Source organism: Sander vitreus, chromosome 5, assembly GCF_031162955.1.
Source record: "Sander vitreus isolate 19-12246 chromosome 5, sanVit1, whole genome shotgun sequence".
Lineage (NCBI taxonomy): Eukaryota > Metazoa > Chordata > Actinopteri > Perciformes > Percidae > Sander > Sander vitreus.
This window is the reverse complement of record NC_135859.1, coordinates 15,044,671-15,067,936: the sequence shown is the minus strand read 5'-3', so window position 1 is coordinate 15,067,936 and position 23,266 is coordinate 15,044,671. Positions and strand designations below refer to the sequence as shown.

Genomic DNA, 23,266 nt, shown 5'->3' with positions numbered 1-23,266 from the left:
ACACTGTTGCATTTTTAGATTTTATTCTAACCATCAACTAAAAACAAGTGACGTTATACGGTATGGACATTATATATAACTATTTTAAGCCACAACAAACAAGAGAATGATGCGTATCTATAATTTGGACTGTGTTCATTAATTTGTGTCTGTCCCTGTCCCGACTCTGTGTGTGCGCCCTGTCCTGTGACTGCTTTACCTGGATCCATGGCCATCTGTCATTTTCGGCAGCAGTCCAGGCATTGACCAGGCCCTTCTTGTTGAGGCGTGCAAAATACGGGTACCACTTCTGCAAGCCGAAGAGAGCACGGTGGGTGGAAGAGGCTGTAATCTGTTGGTTGGAGATTATACCGCCCTCCATGCCTAGTGGTCCAGAGCATCCTGAGTAGAGTGGGAGAAAGAGACAGATGAGACTTGAGTAATTTCAGCACTCATAAATATGTGCCACTCAGTCAGTGCAATGCATACTGTATAGATTTCAAAAACATTACCACAAAGCCAATAGGCACCGATTTTTCCTCCGTGGGTGCTCACGGGCGCACGCCGTTTAAAAAAAAAAGTAGTCCAAAAATGTTTGCATTTCCAGTGAAACAGTAAATTCATCAACTTCAGTGTCAACAATGCTATTTTCCAATAAACTGTAGCTGTCATATTTCACGGGTGTGAGTGCGGATTTCATGTCACGGCTTTCGTCGCTGTTTATCACTTATTGATTGAAGTAGTAGTCGCCCTGTTGTTTATTTGGTTGACATAACTTCGCGAGTGATGCCGTCCTGTCACTGTTCCAGTTGCTCTGCTCACCCTAGGGGGAGAGAGAGCGGATGACAGTTTGCTTGAGTTCAGTAGAGCAGACGGCGCTACGAGTTTATGACTTTTCATAAACAGCTGAAGGAGCGGTGGTGCACGGTGTACATAGCCGAAACCCTGTTGAGCGTCTGCCCTATTTCTGATACCGTGGCGCTGGAAATTTTACCGTGGCGGACCGCCACTATGCTATCGAACGCTCATACACGCACTGTGGGGGGATGGAGCGGGGTCACTAAAGAGGCGTTTTCATCCGAGAGACGCTGTGATTGGTGGATAGGATATGGAGCAGGGGACTGACAGCGACATAACCAATCACACTATGACAGACGCTCCACTTAGCACCAACTGCAATGTTTATTTTTAAAATGTATGTAGCCTACTGGCAGTCTGGCACACGTGGGTGCTCAGTGGGTGCTCGGTATTCTCCGTGGGTGCTCGAGCCCCAGAGCACCCACGGTATCGGCGCCTATGACAAAGACTGCATTTTGTCATGTTAGTGATTTTGTCCTCCACATCTCGTCTCGTCGGTGAGGGCGGCAGCCGTAGTACCTGCTCTGTCTGTTTTTTTACTAAATCTACTAATCTAACCTGAGCTATGCCATCTACATACGACAAAAAGACACTTTTATATATACAGGACTCATGTCGTATCCCTGAAAGTTTCACTCCCGATCCAACCTGGCCCAGCGAGATCATGATGAGAGCCGACAACAACAACAACAACAACAACAACAGATGCGCTAGCAACAGGTCATGGAGAAGGCCAAGAGGTAAACGGGAAGGCATCAGAAACAGGCTGAGGAACAGGGCACACTGCACACCAGTGCCCAACATCCTGCTAGCTAACGTACAGTCAATTGAAAACAAGCTGGATGAGCTTCAGAGCCAGAATTAAATACCAGAGGGACTTGCAAGACTGCAACATCATCTGCCTTACTGAGACATGGCTAACACCTTAGATTCCAGACCATTCAACTCAACCAGCGGATCACCGCTCACTTCACAGCATGGACAGAACGAGAGTACGGAAAGTCGAGAGGAGGAGGCTCTCATTAACCACCAGGCTGAACATCGGGATGCAGCTGTCATCGTAGCCGGGGATTTTAACAGTGCTAACCTGAAGAGTGAGTCCTGACCTTCGGCAGCGCATCACATGCCCCACCAGAGGAGAGAGAACCCTGGATCACTGTTACTCACCCTTCAAGAAGGAGCTTCTTCCCTCAGGCTGTCCGTCTGCTCAATGAGAACTGTGGCTAGCCCCGCACCCACCACCTCATTTTCTTGTGTTGTATATATTACTATTTTTATGGCTTTTATTGTTATTGTTTATATTGAGACGGAACAGGTACACAATGAATTTCACTGCACATTGTACTGTGTATGATTGTGTATGTGACAAATACATTTGATTTGATCTTGTTTCTTTTTTCTCCTCACTGTCTCCACAAAAAAGTTGATATCCTTGTTTATCTCAGAGACAAAAAGCTCAGTCTCCTCTACTTGTATCTCTGTGATGACCTCCTACTGAGACATCGTCTTTGAGGTCATCATAGATCTGTCCACCCTGACTCATTACTCTCTCATTATAAATGTTGCTTTGACAAGACAATTTGTAATGTTTCCATTAAGGTAAAATCCTTTTGAGTCACTGTAGTCAACAAGAGGTCTTGTCTCTACCTTCATGCTGTTCACATCCGGGGGGAAACATGTTGACAACAGGTTGCTCCTTCATCTCTTCCATCAGTAACAGAGCCCTAAGGGTTCCTCCCAAGGAGCTGCGACCACTTCTGGACAGCATCATCCCCAAAGTCAAAACACTTTGTAACAGCTTTACAGCAAACATCCTACAGGCTGCAGTATTAAAGTAGAGAAGTATGACAGCAATACTTTCAGACAAAAACACTGTGCTTTCTTCTTTAAGCAACTTGTTTTCCCTCTTAATCCTAATTGGTAAATCCAGGAACATCAAGATTAATCGGCATACCTGTGGTGAAAGGTGTTCTGGCAATGTTTCTCCAATAGACAGTTTATTGTGCTGCAAAACAACAACTTCTTTGTGTTTCCATTTATAAAAAAAAGCCTATTGGGAAATCAAATAATAATAGAAAACACATGAGAAATGAAACACAATAAAGAAACAGATGGAAAGGGGGCATGCATCCATACGGTATGCTAGATAAATATAAGACAAAACTTATTATACAATTTTATTGCATAAACATTCGAAAGTCTAAAAAAAGTTTACACTGCTCCCCAAATTAATTGATTTTCGTAATTGTTCATTTACACACAAAACATCTGCTTTTCCATCACAACTTAGTTCAGGATGGATTTAATTAGGATGGTATATGCATGTAAATGGTATAGTTTCCCTTTAATCATAAGATAACTCAGCTTGTGGAAAGGCATCATAATTAAGAACTCAGGTGTGCCAAGAAAACAACCTCAACAGTTCAACTGTGGTTGAATTGTTGTTCCAAACAGCTGTGGCGCATCGCCATCAAAAGTGAATCAGATGTGACTGCAGGGCCTCAGAATCCTTCAGCCTGAATAAATTGTGTTACAGAGTTGTGTAACTGAGATTGTAAAAGAGATTGTCTCCCAATTGGATATCATTCAACCCTTGAGTTGTAACATGTTTACTTATAACTTATTCACTTAGAGAAGCTTAGAAATTTGTTTCCAATTTGAAGGAAAACCAAACAGCTGAGAGGCGACATAGAGTCGGTTTGAATTCTGCTAAACAGTCAGAATACAAAGACCCCCACATCATTACATTTCTTCTAGCCCACAGTGCCTCTTACAAATAAACAGCATCACAGCTGTATGTAAGGTGTGCTTTGTTAGTTATGACAGATGCTTAAGTTTTAATTAGTCTCTAAGTCAAGAATACAGTTGACATAAATGCAAGGATTTACAGCCGAGCATTTTTCATGTTTTAAAATATCTTTCTTAATGAATATGACTTGCAATTGTATGAATACTGTATAATTCTGCAGCTACCACCTTCTTAGCCAGAAAATTTTTCACTGTATAAGGAAAAGTGGCTTGACAGTATTTCAGTAATTCATTAACTCAAAAATGAACCTCTATTGCAAAGTATACTGAAGATACAGTGAATAATAGCTAACAGTGGCTAAATAGTCTAAACAACATGACTAGGAGTTTACTGGATGTTTTGACATCCTGTGTAATGGCGAGGCAGTGTGTGCTGCACAGATAAATTGCATTTTGTAATTTATTTCTCACTGCCTTTCTTATTGTGTGACAGTAGTGAAAACTTAAATGTGATAGTTAAAGGTAGTAGTGTGTGCATTTGCCCCTTTTATTTTGCTCTTCAAATTTATTTTTTGAATGGAATGATGGTTAACTATTACTGATGCTGTTATTTAAATGTCATTGATAGACAATTGCTTCAGTTTATTTTGAAAATTATGTGGGCGGTATTCCTCCTACTCTTCTTCAGGTGTTTATTTCTAATGACAACAGGGATACAAGTGATTAGAGTAATACTTCTTTGTGTAAACGGTTGTGGATCTGATTAAATTAAAATGTAATCTACTCATTTGATTTCTACTGTTAACGTGTCTCTGGTCACAGATGATTAAATAGCTGTGTTTAACAGCTTAACCACAAGTGTGGGAAAAGCTGAGGAAACTTGGAAGTGCCCCAAAAGAACGGGGACATATCAAACGCAAAGTACAGCCAGAGGCACAGCTCGCTCATGCCAGCTGAACTGTAGGTGTCTGTGCAAACCAGCCTTCGGGGCAAGCCTGGAGCAGTGGTCACCCGAAGGCTGTGATGCCTTTACCATTTAAGCAAAACACCTACGCATTTCAAACCTAGTGCTGACACACAGACAGACGAAGCGCACGCACGCACTCACGCACGCACGCACGCACGCACACACACGCACACACACACACACACACACACACACACACAAAATGAAACTGGCAGCGTTGAGAGCTGTAAGAAGACTTTCACCACAGAAGAAAGCCAAGAGTCAGAGAAGAATGGAACAATGAAAACAACCCTACCACAAGTTATCCAGCTGCTAAAACAGTGGGGTACTAGGCAACAGCAAGCCAAGGAGACAGTGAGTAATGTCTGAGGACAGTCCAGAGGGATTCACTGGATGCTGGGAGAGAGCAAAGAGTATATCTGTGTGTGTTTGTACTGACAGAGATGTGTTTATATATTCCACAATGGTGGTAAATAACTCTTGCTTCACTAGTTCTTCCCTGTGTGTGGCTCATTGCTCCCAGACTGATGAGAGGATGGTGTAGGTGGGATGTTGTGGCCTACTGCTGAAGCTCAGAGAACCATCTGATTTTCCAACATCTGATGGATGAACTTCATCTGGTCTTTTTAACAGGTCTTAGAAAAAACCAAACCGCTTCCATTTGGAGACATGGTAACTTAGTTTAAACCCATGGCTCAGAAAGATGGGGGACCTTCTTATCAGAGTGTTGGATATACAGGATACTTACAGTTGCATTTTAGTATTCAATGTCTAATCCTATTAATTCAGAGAAAATGAATATCTATGTATATTAGTGGCTGTCTCTTCTTAACAGAGTTAAACAAGTGTCAGGGAGATTCGTCCTTAAGCAAGATATCTCAAAATTCAAATTGCATGAACAGAAAAATTGGAAATACACACTTTGGGACAGGGAGCAATTGATTATAATTGATATTTTTTTTCCATTATATAATTTTTTACCATAACTATGAAAATATATTAAATATAGATATCACAAATGTTGGTATGTTTGCAGGCTCAGATCTCAAATCTGAATTAATATGAACTCTTTAGATGTTAAAGTGAGTTGTCCAAGTGTCCCTTTGAAATGGTGCAATGCATATATGTTTTCTTATTTATGAAAAACAAGACTAAGGGTCGACAGCCATGCTAATACCTGAGTATACCTGTACTTAGGCACAGCGAACTGGACCTGCTGGTGGCCCTGGAAAAGTCAGGGGATCACCAAAGTCATTAGGATTCATCCTCTGGGGGCCATGTATGTCTGTACACAATGTCATAGCAATCCATCAAATAGTTGCTGAGATATTTTAGTTTGGACCAAAGTGATGTACTGGCAGACAGACCAACATTGCCATGCCTAAAGCCAGGCCACTAAAAACATGTCTAAATATGACCCACAGAGGACAACATATACTAAAAATATCATCATATTCCCCACATATGAATAATCTGTATGATATAATATCACCCGATGTAACTCCTCAAAGTGAAATGGAATCTATTTTTCCTCATTACAGCGTGACGTTAGGACTGAGGTGCAATGTTGTCACCACAGTATCATATTTGGCCAGATGTTGTACCTCATGTTAAGCTCCCTTAATTCTATGTGGATGTTGTGGCAAGACATTTTTGCAATATTGCAGTCCTTCTCACCTTGTGGCAATGAAGGGGCCACTCTTAACGAGCTGCCTGCCAGTCGTCCGTCAGAGAAGCAGAGGCAGCCAGCCCCCGGGCCTTGGCCTGCTGGCCCCTGAGCATACATCAGCCCTGCGACAGCACACATCACTAACACCACCACTACTGTGATGTGACAGCTGAATCCATCTCCCACAAGCCCTACCTACAGCCTAAACAAATTAGAGCCCCACTGAAATTAATGCCAGCACACCAATACTAATGAGCATGCGGTGGAAAGAGGGGATGAGGAAAAGAATAACACACATAAAACAGACGTCAGTCATACAATGGGGGTTCCACAGGTGACAAATTAGAATGAAATGCACCTGTATACATTGTGTGTGTGTGTGTGTGTGTGTGTGTGTGTGTGTGTGTGTGTGTGTGTGTGTGTGTGTGTGTGAGAGAGAGTATGTCAGTATGTGCAGTTATGCATTTTAAAATGTGCAAAACAGCAATCAATATAGTCATTAAAAAAATACAACTATACTCTAATAAAATATACAGGAACAAACAAAAATACACTCCTAAGCTATACTAGCCTATGCTAGGTGCTAGTGTAGGCTGATGTTATCTACCTTCCATAGCAACCGCCTTGGTATGTGAAGGCAGCCAGCCAAGGAGGGTCTATTTTATTGGTATTTATTAATAAAAATGTATTTATATTGGAATGTGACTATAACTTTCATATTGCTATACTTGATGACCGTTATAATATATAATATTAATTATAATAATATATCACAACATATCAAGGCCTGTCGTGAGCTATTGCATAATTAAGTAACTAGTGCATGTGCAGCAACAATGTTAAGAGGTTTGTTTACAACGTATCTATTTCACCACTCACAATCCTGTTGGACTTCATTCAGGTGATATTGCTGCATTCCTTATTCTCAGCAAACAAGTTGGGAAGTAAATTATATCATAACCAATAGGATTGATCGTGAAAAATTACAAAAAAACATAAATTTGTTTCCAGTTTTTTGTTCACCATATTTAAAAAAAATAAAATAATGAGGGACCTTCACATTAATGTCCAACTCACCACATCAAAAACTGTTTAATATGGAGTTAAGTCACAGCTAATAATGGTGACAAAAGCTCATGGTTGCTGGTTGTCATAGTAGCACTACGCATTTTCTGGCACGTGAGTATTCTGGGTACACACCAGTTAGAAATAGTGACTGTCAGGACAGGTATTGGAAAGATTTGCCACTTTAAAAAGAGCTTGAAGAAACTATGACACATTTCAGCCCTCAACAAGATGACCTAATGTCATGAGGTCATGAAATCGTAGGCTAATTGGTAGTAGACAGCCAGAGCTTCCAGCTTACTGCAGTGTATCTGATACAGGGCGATTGGGTTTTATTTGCTACAGGGTGGAAATAAGGAGTGAATTTGAATGGCTTCTGCTCAAGGCAGAGGGTTCGACAATCATCTTAGCCTTCAAAAGCTTTTGGAAAACGGAGCCCTGAGCAGCTCTCCCCTTCCCTCAATATTGGATCTTTTACTGACCATTCATCCCATATTAGTGTCTGAAAGTGTGAATGCCTCTGGATGGATACAGCAGTAACAATTCTAAATTTGCTTCAGCAGAAAGGCTGAGGCAGCTTGTGTCAAGTAATATCTCACTGTATTTTATGCCTTCTTGTATATTTTACTTGGATTCATGTTGGCAAGTGACCGATAGGATTCTTCTTCTCACTTTCCATTGAATCATGGGAATCAATTTTGAAGGCAATGTAATGATTTCCGTAAAATCGGATAATCAGTGAACAGACAAGCAATGGCCAAAAGCTCACTACTGCCTTCACATAATATTCTCATGCTCATTTTGGGTATGGCCAGAAAATGTACAGCTGCTTAATCTGCAACAGCCAATGTTTGTGCAGGTTTTGCCCACACACACACAACGTGGGTTGAAGGAGCAAGTCAGAGGAGATGACGAGTTGTAGCATAAAGGGTTCCAGGCATTCTACCATGCAGGCTATATTCATTTAGGACCCCACCGACTGCACTTCTTATGATAAAGCTGCGACATATTCAATAAATAATACATTTAAATGCAAGAAAAGGCAAACGTTTGATTTTGGTTTTAAAGGGACATTTCACCACTTTTACACATTAAGCTCACTTTATTCCTTCAAGTATTTCAAGTAATACCACTCAGTTTGTGAGGGTAAAGTTGTCCTCTTGGGCTCTGGAGAAGCTGAGAAAATAACTCAAGGTTTTTTTGATGGATTACGAACCATTTTCTGTTCCTGGTAATAGTGTTAATTTTGTCACCTATTTTTAATTTAGTCTTAGTCTTGTGCCAAATGTCCTTGTTAGTTTTAGTCATATTTAGTCATTCACATATCTTTTTTTGTTAGTCAAGTTTTAGTCGACTAAAAGTCTCGTCATTTTAGTCTCGTTTTAGTCAAAAGAGAACTCAATATATCTTAGTCAAGTTTTAGTCAAAACATTTTAGTCTTTTTTTAAATAAATTATTTCTGAGATCATTTCTGATAACCATTTCAGTCAAATAGTTATATAAAAATAAATTATATGAAGTTATATAAATCAGAATCAGAAAGGGCTTTATTGCCAAGTACGTTTTGTACATATACAAGGAATTTGTCATGGTGTTTTTGGTGCATGTCACACACACATCTCAAAATATAGGTTATATATAATAAGGATAAAAAGAATATAAACAATATAAGTATAAACATATACACACAGTATGTATTAATAAAGATACAAATAAATGTAAAATAAATAAAGTAAATAAAATAAATAAATATCGAGCCTCTTCCTTATTTCACCAGTAAATTCCTGTTAAATGACAAAAACAACCACTGGATGGGAAAAGGGTATTTTATAATAACTTTGAACAACGGCAGCAGCACACTGTCGTACGTCTCGGTGTTGGAATCCTACACAGTGAAATACAGACAAACCTTTACACCGTTTAGCTGTCGGCATTTTAACCGTGTTTAATCCAGCTGCTAGCTAACAGGAGGCTAACGTTACCTGCTGCCAAGTGTAGTGTTAACTAGCGTCCAGTGCAGCGATGTTTCGGTTGCCTCTAACGTCCGTTTAGAAGCATCAAAGAGAAGCGCAGGCATTTAAGTGGCACTGAAATCTGCGTTGCTATTCGGTCCGGTAGATAACCGTCGTTAAGGCACCACTTGGTGCCGTATTAGCACCGGGTCTCGGTACCCAACCCTAGTAACAGCTGAATATTCTATCTCATGATGAAAAAGTAGAGACGATTGTAGACAAAAATGAAGAGAGATTTTATCTTAGTTTTTATTTTATACAAAACATTTTTGATTTTTTTTTTTCGTCAACAATAATGCATGTTAATTTAGTCTTAGTCAGCATTTTTGGACACTGCCGCAGTCTCGTCATCGTCTCGTCTTAGTCATGGAAAAAAAGGTTGTTGACGAACATATTTAGTCTCGTCTCGTCTGACGAAATTAACACTACCTGGTAATCCAGTCTCTTATTTCAGGCTGTTTATTTTTATACATAAAGTTCAGTCAGAAAGTATTAGGACTGCTGTATGTTTGGCTATGCTCCAATGCACTGGATTTCAAATGAAACAAAAAAACAAAGCAAGGTTATAGTGCTGATGTTAAACTTTGAGTATGTGGTGTTGTTTACATCTACAGTATATTGGGTGAACAGTGTAGAACTTATTGCCCTTTTCACCATCGGGGGTTTGTATAAAAAGGGCTACAGTTTCTAAAAAGCTATCTGTTGTGGATGTAAACACGATCAAATTAAAGCTGAGAGTCAGCACTTTCACCTCATGGCAATTGCTTTATTTCAAATCTATGTGTTCAAGTAAAGACCCAAAACAAACCATCCTAATACTTATAGACTGCGCTACAACTTTGGCTGGCTGAATTAATGGTTGTATAATATGCTGTACAGATGTTGAATTTGTATGGGGAAATGGAAATGAGCATCATTAAACAAATAATTGAGCTTAGCATATGTTCAATCAACAAGACTAAATCTTTCTCACTACACCAACCTTATCAGTCAGGCTGTACCTCTTTACTCCTCATTATTCACATTTTCCTCGGCCTTCTTTCATTCACTTTATAAACACAACCATAGTGATGTCCTTAATGTCTCCCTTTCCGATGCAGACTTGTTCCTGAAAATTCCTGCGTCTGTTGCCGAACAACAACTGTGCTGCACCTAAGATATAAAATCTGATGAATTAATTTGTGAGTAGCTCCGAGTCCGCTGATACATTAATCCTAATACAGTATGTTCCTAGAGTGAGAAGACAGAATCCCCACAATAGCATAATCAACACATGAGGCCACTTTAAGCTCTCCGGTGTCTTGCAAAAAGAAAGCTACTAGTGATAAGACGGAAGCTCTCTCTCGTTCTACACAGCCACTGGGCAAATTAAATGATGGCATGCAAGCAAAAAGTGGCCGTGACTTCTCAGCATTCAAATGTACAGTATTATTACTATACTTGAGGGTTTATTGTGTTTGTCTGAACAAGCAGAAATGTAGCAGTTTTTCTAGTTATTCATGTTTTTTTATTAAACTAATATAAAGAGAAATGTGGATTTACTTTTATGATGTTAATGACCTGTTAATACATGTGCTATGTATACATTGCATATACATGTACTTATGATGCATTTAATCCAGAAAACATGAACATTGTGTGGAATGTGAAGACCTTAAATATTCAAGTTTTAAAGAAATACCAAAATATACAGGGTGGAATTTCAGTTTATGTGTGTACTTTCCCTGAAATCCATCCTGTTCAGTATCAGAAGATCAACTTGTACCACTGTATGTATTTTTAGTCGGAGAATTATTTAACAGACACTCTTTCAGCCTTTTCTCACCCTTTCCCACCACCCAAAGTGGTGTGAGACAGAATATGGACTAAAATTAACACCTTTCAAATGACAATTATAAAACAATTTTAACATAGACAAAGCTAGCTCTTCCAGTGTGACTTTTATTTCCATGTCAAATGTTGCAAACACCTACTTTTATTTTCTGTGCCTTAATTTCACTGAAACACATAGTTATTTAACTGCAATGGTGCACCCTGAGCACATGGTGGCTTCTACACTCCCTCACTAACAATAAGCAGCCATGATGTAATGTACACTTTTCTGATGGACTTTTTTAAAACTATAGTGCGTAGTTTCTGTCGCTCCCATGAGGAATTCTAAGAAATGACAACAAAACTGTAGGCACATCCACATGATACAAGCATTCCATGATCGCGCACACTTATCTTCACTTGAGTTTCTGCATGCTAATGTCGCTGGACGACACAATCTTCTGAACATAGCCATACTGAGAAATACAGACGAGAGTTGTGTGGAGCTGAACTCATTTTGCAATGGCTTGAATGTAACGGACGTTCATTAAAGGTGCAATATGTAATACTGACAGCTAGTGTTTAAAATAGTTACTGCAGTACAAATTCAAAATACTGGAGAGAGTCGTCTCCCCCGCCCCCTCCTTCACTGACTCAAAGTTCACGTTGGTTGCCAGGCTGAGACTGGAGCATCCACAACAATGTTGCTAGACGCTTGTCTCACATAGCCAGACATTACTCCACAGCACAGCAGAGTAGCTAACGTTAGATGCTGGCTATATTGACAGTCATGAAAGCGTGTGCTCACGCAGAGCTCTGTACCCAACTGACAGACACACTTTTCGGCTTAGAATTACCGTAGGAACTGCTAAAAATCCCACAACCTTGCCGTCCTCTCCACATGCCAGACAGACACACTTCCTCGGCTTAGAATTACGATAGAAACCGCTAAAAATAACACTACCTTGCTGTCCTTTTCCACCCGACTGAACACACTTTATTGGCTTAGAATTACGACAACAATCGCTAAACACACTGCAAACTCAAGGTCCTCTCTTCCCGATTTACAGCCCCCCTGTCTTGGCTTCAAATAACTCACCGTTGTCAGCTACGGCCGCTGAACAGGCTACACGTTGTAAACAGCCGTGGCCCGCTTGCCTGGTCCTCTGGTAACATTAGCAGGATTAGCAGGGTTAGCATGGCGCCGTTAGCCAGGACCAGTCGGGATCACTTTACTGGCTGTGTCTCAATTGTTTTTGCGAGTAACCAACTCGGGTACAATATAATTCAATGTGAGTAGCTACACAAATGTTGAAATGACATAAAATGCCCATCCCTAGTAGCTGTGATAAATTGGCCTGAAGCTAATGCTTACCTGTTCAGGAGGAAATTAGCCAACTTGGCGTCCTTTTGGGCTCTAAGCTGTCTCCATCTTTCAAATACATCTCCAATATTTACCCAGACGGGTTTGTTACGTCTCTGGTCACGCAACTATTAGAAACATGCCGTTTTTTTTGTCAGGTAGAATCTATCTCCGTTTGTTTGCTGCTTTTATGGCTGTACTAACCTTACAGCTGTAGCACACTGGATTAATGTTTTTACAGGTATATCTGGCAACCCAGCCTGACTGACAAACTGGGCAGTTGATAACAACAACAAACAGAAATTACCGGAAATTTCAAAAGGAGAAAATACTGGCATTAGCATTGTATTTCATTTTGCACCTTAAGTAATAAAACCATCAAGTAAATAGACATCTGTGTTGCACCGGCTATCTTTTGTTACTTTATACTGTTTTTGTCCCGCCTTGGTTGCACCGGATTGTTGTGGTCTGCAGAAGCGCAGAGAACTTTCTCTTTCTTATCAAGATAGTATTTCATCTTAGCATGTTTCCTTAATATCTGATGACGCATTGGGGTCATTTTTGGATTTATTACAGTAAATATATTACATCAAAAAGTATATGCACTAAAGCTTAAAAACATCTGAATACTGTTGTGAACAAGATAAGATCGATTGTGGGCTACATGTAAACCAAAAACAATAATGAATATTAAGAAACACACCCAAAAGCAAATAAATGCCCTCAAGAATTAACAAAATTGTGTAAAGTTTTCATCAAAGGCACACTATGCACTGAAGAATGTTGAATGTAGATGTTCTTTATGGGAATAACCAGCAAACCATCTGGTGTTAAGAATTAATTGATAGTTGTAAAAGAGTTAAAAGAAAAACATAAATGAGAAACATGGGCACTTACTGTATTGACAATTCCGCCCCATGTACTCCCCTGGGCATTCGCAGGAATAGTTGGCAACCAGATCTGTGCAAATGCCCCCGTTCTTGCATGGGTCCCTTTCACATTCGTTAATATCTGGAAGAGCCACGAAACAAAAAAAGGTGCATTCATTAAATTGAAGCAGACTTGTAGGCAATTAAAAAGACCTCGTCCTCATTAGAATGCATAGGGAGCATATATTGAATTTTTCTGTGGGTTACTTGATTCTGTCTGCCCAAAGAAGCTCTCACAAAGACACTGGTTTGTTGAATGTAATAAATCAAATAGCTCCTCGGGAGACCATTAATGCTATAACACAGAACCAAGTTTTGAAATGTTAAGAACACTTAACCTAGTGTACACATTTGTAGTATAATTAATGATCATACTTTCAGGGTGCCATTCTTGCTCAAATTCAACAAAGCTATACTTCTGCACCACTGACAGTGATTTTGCGATAGGTTTGGAAAATAACCCCAGTCTCTTCATTAAAGTATCACAGAAAAATAAAAGAGTAGAAGAGACTGTCAATATGCTAAATTGTCACACAATTACCATCTATTGTCTAGGCATATTTGCTCTGGAATTGTTCTCTGGAATAGCTCTTCTCTAATTGATTCATCTAACCAATTACAGAAGGTGACAGACCTGATACCTCTCTCATCACCCCCATTTGCACTCCGTTCTATTATACATACAATTAAGGGGAAATAGGATTAGAGGGATAGTTTACAAGGGGAGGGAGGGAAGGAGGTACACTTTTGAACAATTTTGAACACATTCCTAATGATTTCCAAATTTGCCCATGGCTGCTACAAAACTTTTAATCCTTTAAAACATACGTACCATAAGTCTGTGACTCATAGGTACATTTTGGCTTCATAAATATGTAACTACGCTTGGGATTTGGAAAGCTTAAGTAAGTGAAACATGATTAAAGTAAGTATTTCATGGTGTTTCATTTTCCTGAGATGTTATCTATACTATCTAAAATAATCACTTGGGCACATTTGTAATATCTCAAAATATATATATATTTTTCTGTGAATGTCCAGTCAGTCATGGTCTTCACACATTATGATCACTAAGGTACTGTGACTGGAAGCAGAAGCTTTTTAAATGCAGCAAAGCAAAATAAAAAGTAGAGTAAATAAAAGAGAGGGAGAGAGGCACAGAGAGAGGGAGAGAGAGAGATAGAGAGAGAGAGAGATAAATAGCGTTGTGTGTTTTGTGATTCACCAAAAAAATCCATCGGGGACCCACGAGACAACTGTATTCGGTGGACAAGATGTTCAATGAAATTTAGCCGTAAAACCTTTCCCAGACGATGACAAGATGACAACAAAAGTTGTGCAGATTGAACTTGAACACACATCTAATTTGTTTTCATTTGTCTGGAATGCAAAGGGAGTCATTTTGCTTTTGTGGCTGCCTGGACGTTTACAATTATCTCTATATATACTTTATATCTAATCTTGAATACCATGTAACACTTTGTTTGTATTAAATGTGTTTCATAGTGAGCACACAGCCAGCACACTCAGGCCTGCTGTGTGTTTTAATATGGCGGCTATATCCTGCTTCAGATACAGCTGATGATAGAGAAGCCCTGTTTTTGATAATCCTCTGCTTTACAGGCAATTTAGTGAAATGCAGTAGGTGATAAATCAAATGTACTGCACATGAAATAAACAGCAAAACAGATCCTCCAAATGTGATTCAACTCCACTTGTATTTTTTAGCGCTTCATTTTTGGGGAGATTAAAAAAAAATTGTTTTACTAGCCAGCATGTCATCTTGTGGCTATACAGAGCAAAATAGTTGATTTCCACAGTTGGCACTAAAAACACTACTCTAGAAAGACAGACTGCATTAAAGGTGCTGTAGGTAGGACTGTGAAGATCCAGGACTTACCCAAAAAATTTGAACATCGACAACTTCTCAGTCCCTCCCCCCTTTCTGCTAAAGCCCAAAACGGTCTCTTAAGCCCCTCCCCCCTCAAGGGAGAATGAATGCGTGTGCATGAGCAGTGATTGACACGCAGTTAGACACCTCCCCTGGCCCTGATTGGTGCATCTGAAGAAGGAGTTGTGGATTTTTGCAAATCACACTACAGGCTGTAGTGTGATGGCCAGAGGAGCCAGATTTTTTTTTTAATTACCTGCTTCATGTAGTTCTACTCAAACATAGGGTCAGTTTCAGCAAATATGACAGAAAGTTAGTTTTATGAGTCTTACCTACTGCACCTTTAACACACAACTATGCTGGACGCAAAGTAGATCGATAAAACTCAAACTGCAGGGGCCACTCACCTTTCATTGTGATGGGATGTGTAAAGCATAACAAAGAGAATTAAAAATACTTCTTAACCCAAAAATGTAACCTGTCAAACTGTGAAGATTCATACACATGGCATTTGTAACCTAATCGTTGCACTTTGCCATTACAAAAATGTCTATTCTGTTTGTGTATGTCTATGTGGCTGTTTTTCAGTGTCTGTTTCACAAGACATTTTCAAAGCCATTTCATAAAGCCATTAAAGTTCCAATGTGCAGTTGTTGCACAGTCCCCATCTCCCCAAAATTGCATCAGGGTTGGATCTACATGGTCTACAGTCCGCTGGGGACGATGCAGTTGATTCCATGTGGTTTGAATTATTAAGACTCAAGCTATATGAGACAACTGGAGAGATGCACTGTATACATAATGACTGGGGCTTAAAACTGAAGCCAAGAGAGAAGAAAAATATTGCCTGAATATTCTGATCTGTTATTGAAATTTGGTTGAAAAATGTTCAAGATCAGGTATTTATCGTTATTTATTAGTGCATGTAAGAGAGCCAATCAGGCAAAGACTCAAGGTCTGCCATTAATGGGGTGGATTTGGGTGTTTTGGGGTGTGCTGGAAGATTCTAAATGCTTCTATAATCAGATGCAAAATGTACAGTAATCAGTTGTTATTGTACCTCTCCATAGGTTATTGCAGAACGTATCATGTTTCAAATTGATGATTCAGAATCATAATTTCCATAAACTGATTTTCTCATGGATAGCAGTGATCTTTCTTATGCTCCCGCCTCGGCTGAAATTGTGCTTTGATGAGCTAGTACGGGACAATCTGATATGATTACATATCCAAAAACAGCCAGCGTGACTAATACAAGAAACTAGCCTCGTACTGACAACACACTATTAGCATAGAGATGAACAAACAAGCACTTGTCAGAAGGAAACATGTTGATTATGGGAGGTCACTGCAATCAAGGGGAATCAAGGGGGGGTATGTTCCAGTTCGAGGGGCAACACGATCCTGTGAATAACTGTTCACCTGAAAAATACCAACTAGAGCCCGCCATATAGAGAACAATAATGGCCAATCGTCATTAAACAATTCAGCTTCTCCGTTTCGTAATGGCTCTAATACTCAATAACCACTAATTGTTAGGAAATGTGATAACAACAATTAAACTACAGTCAGTAACCAAGGGCACAGCGTGGCCATATGAAACATCATTCATGCATTTCACAGCAGAGTCATCTGTACAAGGGATATTTGGTCTACTAATTGCCTTAGTGAAACACTCAAATGGAAATGTGATTTTATTGCCACTTGAACATTGAGATATAATGCATCAAATGCATTAACTGAATGTAGATCCATCTGTGAATAAATGCAGTAGCATTAGTGTGAACATCTTAACATAAATGACAAAAATGATGCTGTAGAGTTTAGTTGAGTAAGCTCATGAGTATTAATATGTGTAAAGTGAGCAGCACACCCTCTATAAAGACTACTACCTCAAATGTCAAAGGAGGAAGAAACCAAGAAACAAGACTAAGTTAAACCTAGTATATGGCTGGACTGTGTATGGTCAATAAGATTAATTGTGGCCAAATTCTTACAGGGATAGTCAGCGGTTGTGTCTATAATATGATATAATTCATGGATATTAAATGTTCATCTGTAGTGGTCCCAGTAATATTGTTTTTTGTGTACTTAAGTAGCATATCACATGACATGGTTAGGATACGTTTGAGACAAATAATTACATAGCACTGCTTTAATTTAATGAATTCAATAATGTAATCTAGTCTATTTTCAACAGGTTATTGTTCTAAATGACTCATCTAAAGTGTTGTTGTTTCATTTATGTTACTTTTTTAATCAGACCAGACCTAGGTTGCACCCCATGACAATTATGAACCACAGCCTCAAATGTTGGTCTTGAAAAGCAACAGTGTTTATTTATGGACATATTGAAACCTACACTGTGCATTTGCTACCACCACACAAATTCACTGTTTACTTTTCTCTGCTCTCTTCGGTGCACCAATGTTAATATCTCCGCCGGAAACTGAAAATGAAACATCCTTCCCTTGTGCTACTTTCAGATGGTTCTATTTTAAAGAAGATTTTTCCTTTCTTCATGTGTTCTACTTTCTGTTATTTAAATAGTTTATCTAACACACACACACACACACACACACACACACACACACACAGCGCATTGAGGAAATTAGACAGCTGACTATGTGCGCCGATTACATTTTGAAACAGCAACGGCCAATAGGGAAGCTCCAACTCAAACGATATCCTCACTCACTTTGACCAATGGTGTAACTTCATCACTCAGGGATAGACTCAGCGATGGACTTGCCTGTTTATAGGGTTGGCCCTCTGGGTTCAGCCAAAAATGTATATATTAGAAACACAAATGTACATCCATCCATCCATCCTTCCATTAGCTATACCCACTTATCCTTGAAGGGCGCTGGTGGGCGAGAGGCGGGATACAGGTCACCAGCCAAACGCAGGGCAAAAATGTACAATATCAAAAAAAACATGAACAATCCTCAGCTCATTCTGCACAGAGCACAATCCACTGCAATCACACCACTTACATAAGTGATGTTGTTACCCTTTAAGTTCATATCCCGCTTTGTTGCCACCACTGTCACCAATCAATCAGCTGATTAATTTCCTCAATGTGCGGTGTGTGTGTGTGTGTGTGTGTGTGTGTGTGTGTGTGTGTGTGTGAAGTTTCAAATACAAAGGTGAGCCAAATGGGCAAACCACTTACATAGCCTGGAGCACAACATACCACAGAGAGAGGAAAACATAGCTAGCTTTCCTTTTATGAGAGGCCATTAGCCTCCGAGTGATCGACACAGAGAAAGTGAGACTTAAAAGCGGTCTATTGCCAGTAAATCAGGTGAAAGAAAAGGGATTACTTCAGAGAATGCAGGTAATTCAACTGATAAAAACTAGAGAAAAGAGATGATGAGAAGCATGGAGAGAATTGGAGAGACAGAAATTGTGAAAAAAAGATGGTGAACAAAATGTACAGAGATAAATATGTGCTAGTCTAGTGGTCAGGTAAATAAACTCTGTTTATACACCTCTTTTAACACAGTTATAGGCATGCATCCGAGGAGTTCCCCTCACCAATAATAGTCAAGAGTCTACCATTCTGCAATTAAAAAGGTCATTAAAGCCTTATGATAAAACATTTTTCAATGGATGTCTTCAGTTTAATGGGAATGGTGCTATCTTGGTTATAACAATTTAACAAGCCAGACTGAGTTAAGATTTCTACAGTGGATGGAAACAATAAAACTACAAGGCGTACAATGTAATGTAATACAACACACCGGCCTTCCGATAATACTACTTTAGTTGAGCCTATAATGCTCACGTTTTGTTTAAACTGTGGCAGGACTGTATTTAGGGTTATTACATTGGATTGTTATATTTGGCAAGGTGTTCATGTTGTTTTGTCTACCCAATGCACTTACTGTGGTGGATAACATTAGAATGGCCTACAATACAGCGCCACTAGCAACAGACAACTGATAATAGTAGGTTACTATTGTATTTGTTGAAGGGCCAATATGGTGACTAGCATTGTATTGTACAGGTGCATCTTTTATTATGTCAACCCCCTAGAGAATTAATTTATTCATTAATGGATATATTGTACTTCACTGTGGATTTTTGTAAATTCATTGGTTGTTCTTGTGACATTTGAATTAAGATTGATAAAGTGATTAATCCCCTGTATGTTATCATCATTAACATAAACATCGTTGTCCTTACACCTTAAAAACAGACACCGCCTCTGGAAACCAAGGCAATGAATCCCGGAATAAATTTGCTCAGTTTCTGGTCAGACTCTCGCCATGCTCTCATCGGTCCACTGGAACGTCTCCCTCCCTGAATTTGCCCCTTCATTGCTCTCTAAAAAGTGTCTCAGTTGGACAATAATGAGAGCAATGAATAGTGCTATGTGTCAGGAACTAGCACTGGCTGTGCTAAATTGGCTATAGTGTGTCCAGAGAGCAGGAACAGATGAGCTTTGGGAGGGGGCTCACCTGTGCCCTCTCTGCTGTGTTGCACTGACCTCTGCCGCACCTGCACCTGCTACAACCACACAAACACACAGCCCAAATTTGCTTTCCAGTTCATTCAACAGTAAAGGTATTGTGTGAAATCTTGCAGAGCGGACATAAATATGTCATTAAAATGAGGCACAAAAGAAGAAATTCCATAAAGTGTAATAAACCTTTTGTATCTGTCTTAGTGTAAATAATTTCGCAGTAATAAGTGTTACCAAAGCTAGAAAATAGATCATTTTTGCGGTCAGAAGACACAATATGTTTTTAATACAATTTTTAAAAGAAAGAAAACAATGGCTACATACATGTTCTCCATCCAGGGTTTCCCGCAGCACTTTGCAGTTTGGGCGGCCCGCCTAAGCTGGGGAACCCGCTGGGGAAAAATCCGCTGCACAAAAGGCCGTCAAGTGCATATCGGAGAATAGCGCGGACGCGCTTCACACTGCGAGCGGGCACGCGCGCCACACGGCCGAAATGAGAGAAAAAGAGACGTGGTCCGTCGCTGTCCGGAGGATAACTAGCCAGTTGATATCGCGTGTGTGTATCCGTGAGAACTCAAGTCGTATAACTTATGTTTTGGGTTCATTTAAGCCTGTTATTGTATTAGTCTAAAGTCCTTGCAAATTTAAAGTAAGTTAGCTGGTGATTTTGTTGTTTGAGTTCTTCACCTGCTAGCTGGGTTGCACGTGCCTGTTGATTCGATATAATGGCGATTGTTGAACGCCGTTGCTCACGTTTGTATTTTATGTGCATTATTTACATAGCCTGTAGTGATGCTAGATGTCAGCTCTGCCATAAGCAGTGACTGTGATCACCTTTGCACATTTTGACAATGTTGTTTTGCACTTTCTTTCGCACTTTAGTGTTGTATAGTTTGTATACTGTTTGTTAAAATTGTTTCAGTTGTTAAGGACAAATATTTTTAACCATTTGTATAGTGTTGTATAGTTTGTATGGTGTTTGTAATGAAAATAAGCATCAATGGTCCACTTGTAAAAGAGTGCAATTACCAAAGGGCCCTTGAATTGATCTTTTTAAAACCAAGGATAGCTTGTAGCGATGCTAGCGGTCAGCTCTGCCATAAGCAGTGACTGTGCACCTTTGCAAATTTTGAATGTTGTTTTGCACTTTCTTATTTCTTATTATATATTATTATTTAAATTTTATATTTAGTGTTTAATAAATAATTGTTAAATGTAGTACACAGTCTGTAGTCAGACCCCCCCGGTCTGACGGCAAACCCCCCAACCCTACCACCTTAACTAACACGTTTTCTGCGGGAAACCCTGCCATCAATGGTACTAGTTGTTTTCGTCAATAGAGGACTGAGGGAATTTAATTTACAGAGGTGATCTATATTAAAATAAGCATTTTAATTTTAGCTGGACTTGAATATACTGTATGCAGTAGCATCAGAAAGCCTAAACTGGCCCCAAACAACAACATAAATCGCACAACCGATTGGAATAAATGCCTGCTAATAGCTTGTAATCCTCTCTTACTTGTAAAGCCCCCCAAACTTAATTAGCAGAATGAAAGGTAATGTCCCAGCAGTATTGCCAAGGAATCTCACCCACTTCCTCCATTAAATTACAGTCAGATGTAGGGTAAATCTGGGTAAAGCATTCTTTTTCCTCTGCCAAGACACTGTAAGCCACACAATTGGAGGTTAGTCAAAACTTTGCTTTCATGTGGAGATGTCTCATCGTGTTACATCTTTCCATCTGGACTCAGTTTATCCCTGAGTTTTCCCTGGGGAGGTTTCATCGTATATTATCTGTTTTTATGTCACAGAGCCAGTGAACCCTCACATGTTTGGTAACCAAGCTGGTCCTCTTGACCTCACTATCTAGGCAAGGAATAGTGGCTTGACCTTTACGGTCAGTGATCGACAGAATTGAAGTGGACAACCGGTTGTTTATGCCTGCCACATAATTAACCCCTGACCTTGAACACTCATACTTCCTTGGAAGTAATCATCCTATGATTTTTTTTAATAGTGAATAGGGTTTCCCCTGGGACAGGCTGATGCCCTGTGATTAATGGTGGTATACTGCAGACGTTAGATTTGAAGAAAAGATTGCAATCCATGGATACATAGAATTAATGTATCAAGGGGGGAAATGAAAAACACAGAGCCAATGATTAACATTACTTGGTTGCTAGTCTGCCCAGGAAGAATGTAGCTATATCATTGGCCTATAAGCTCTGTGACAGAGCACTTTATTAGGGAAGTTATGAGAACAAAAACGTATGAGTATTTCATGTCTAAGGATAAGATCATTTGGAATATTTATATGGGGTCCATCTCAAGGACATAATATACAACACTAGTTATAGGCTCATACATACTGTACATACCACCCACACACATCTAAGGCAGCAGAACATTGCATATGATTAAATGTTTTGTACATGACATGTTATACACATGACACTGTACTACACCATGGGAACAATATAAACACATAATTTAATAATAATTCAATAAGACTTGCAGCTTTAATGAAAAACAGCATATTTTGCTGTCCTGTCTTCCCTCTGTCATCAGTGTGCTCATCTATCCTGTGATGCAATCCTCATGCTTATTTTATTTGTGAATATTACTTTTCCCCGCTCAGTTTTGGAACTTTTGATGTAACAGAACCCATTCGAAAGGCCAGAGATAGAAGAGACATCTGCTCACATCTCAGCAGCAAATTCAAGACACTTCAGTAGGTTGTATGTTCAGAGTGAGGGCTTTATTACCAATGTTTGGTGCAGTGTTTTTCCACCTGCATTTCATCACACGTCAGACCTAATCTCATCTCTCCAGTTGTGTGTGCTTCTCATTCATTTTTTAATGATTTAACTCTCACACAAGCTTTAGCATATACTGTGAGATACACATGCATACAGTCTATATGTTGAATAGATAAATGTCTGCCAAAGTCAATTCCAGTCTGAACAGTTGTATAAAGCTACTGTACGTCAAGAAGTGCTGACTTGTCCTCAGAGCTGCATCTTTGTATATGGGTGATCAGCCTTGGATGTTTTGTTTGACAGGTCCTGGTGCAGTGAAATGTGTCAAGTGCACACTACACAAGGCCAAGACAAGACCTGTCTATCCAAGTTAAGTCAGAGATAGAAGATGGAACATGGAAGTGCCTGTCTCCACTGTCAATCTACCCTGTCAATCTACCCATTTTACCCATGCCACTGAAGTGACTATTACCACATAAGACAGGATTCCTATACGGGGTCTGATGAAGTCCCACAACCAGTTGAAAGAGAGATTTAACATCAACCTATTATCTTTGAAATGTGTTTGCACAGTGCTATGTCTCAGCCTTGGTCATACGTATCTAGGCTTAGCATGAGTATAAACTTTATTGATCTTCTAGACAGAAATGTCTAAAAAGCCCATCTCACATGCAGGTTAGTTTTCACATTAGTACATGTGAATTCAGGGATAAGAATAGTGTTGGAAGACACGTTTTTTTT

At 39.5% G+C, this 23,266-nt stretch overlaps 1 protein-coding gene across 2 annotated transcripts in view; it reads right to left on the bottom strand.

Moving 5' to 3' along the window:
- The window catches only part of edil3a (EGF like and discoidin domains 3a), a 132,179-nt gene that overhangs the window by 42,605 nt on the left and 66,308 nt on the right, over positions 1 to 23,266 (bottom strand). For both annotated transcript variants that reach the window (XM_078250522.1, XM_078250523.1), the window contains exons 4-5: positions 13,371 to 13,484; positions 200 to 381 (exon numbers count right to left, since the gene is read on the bottom strand). In XM_078250522.1, the coding sequence (XP_078106648.1) occupies positions 200 to 381; positions 13,371 to 13,484 (296 nt within the window). The remainder of the gene's footprint in view (positions 1 to 199; positions 382 to 13,370; positions 13,485 to 23,266) is intronic.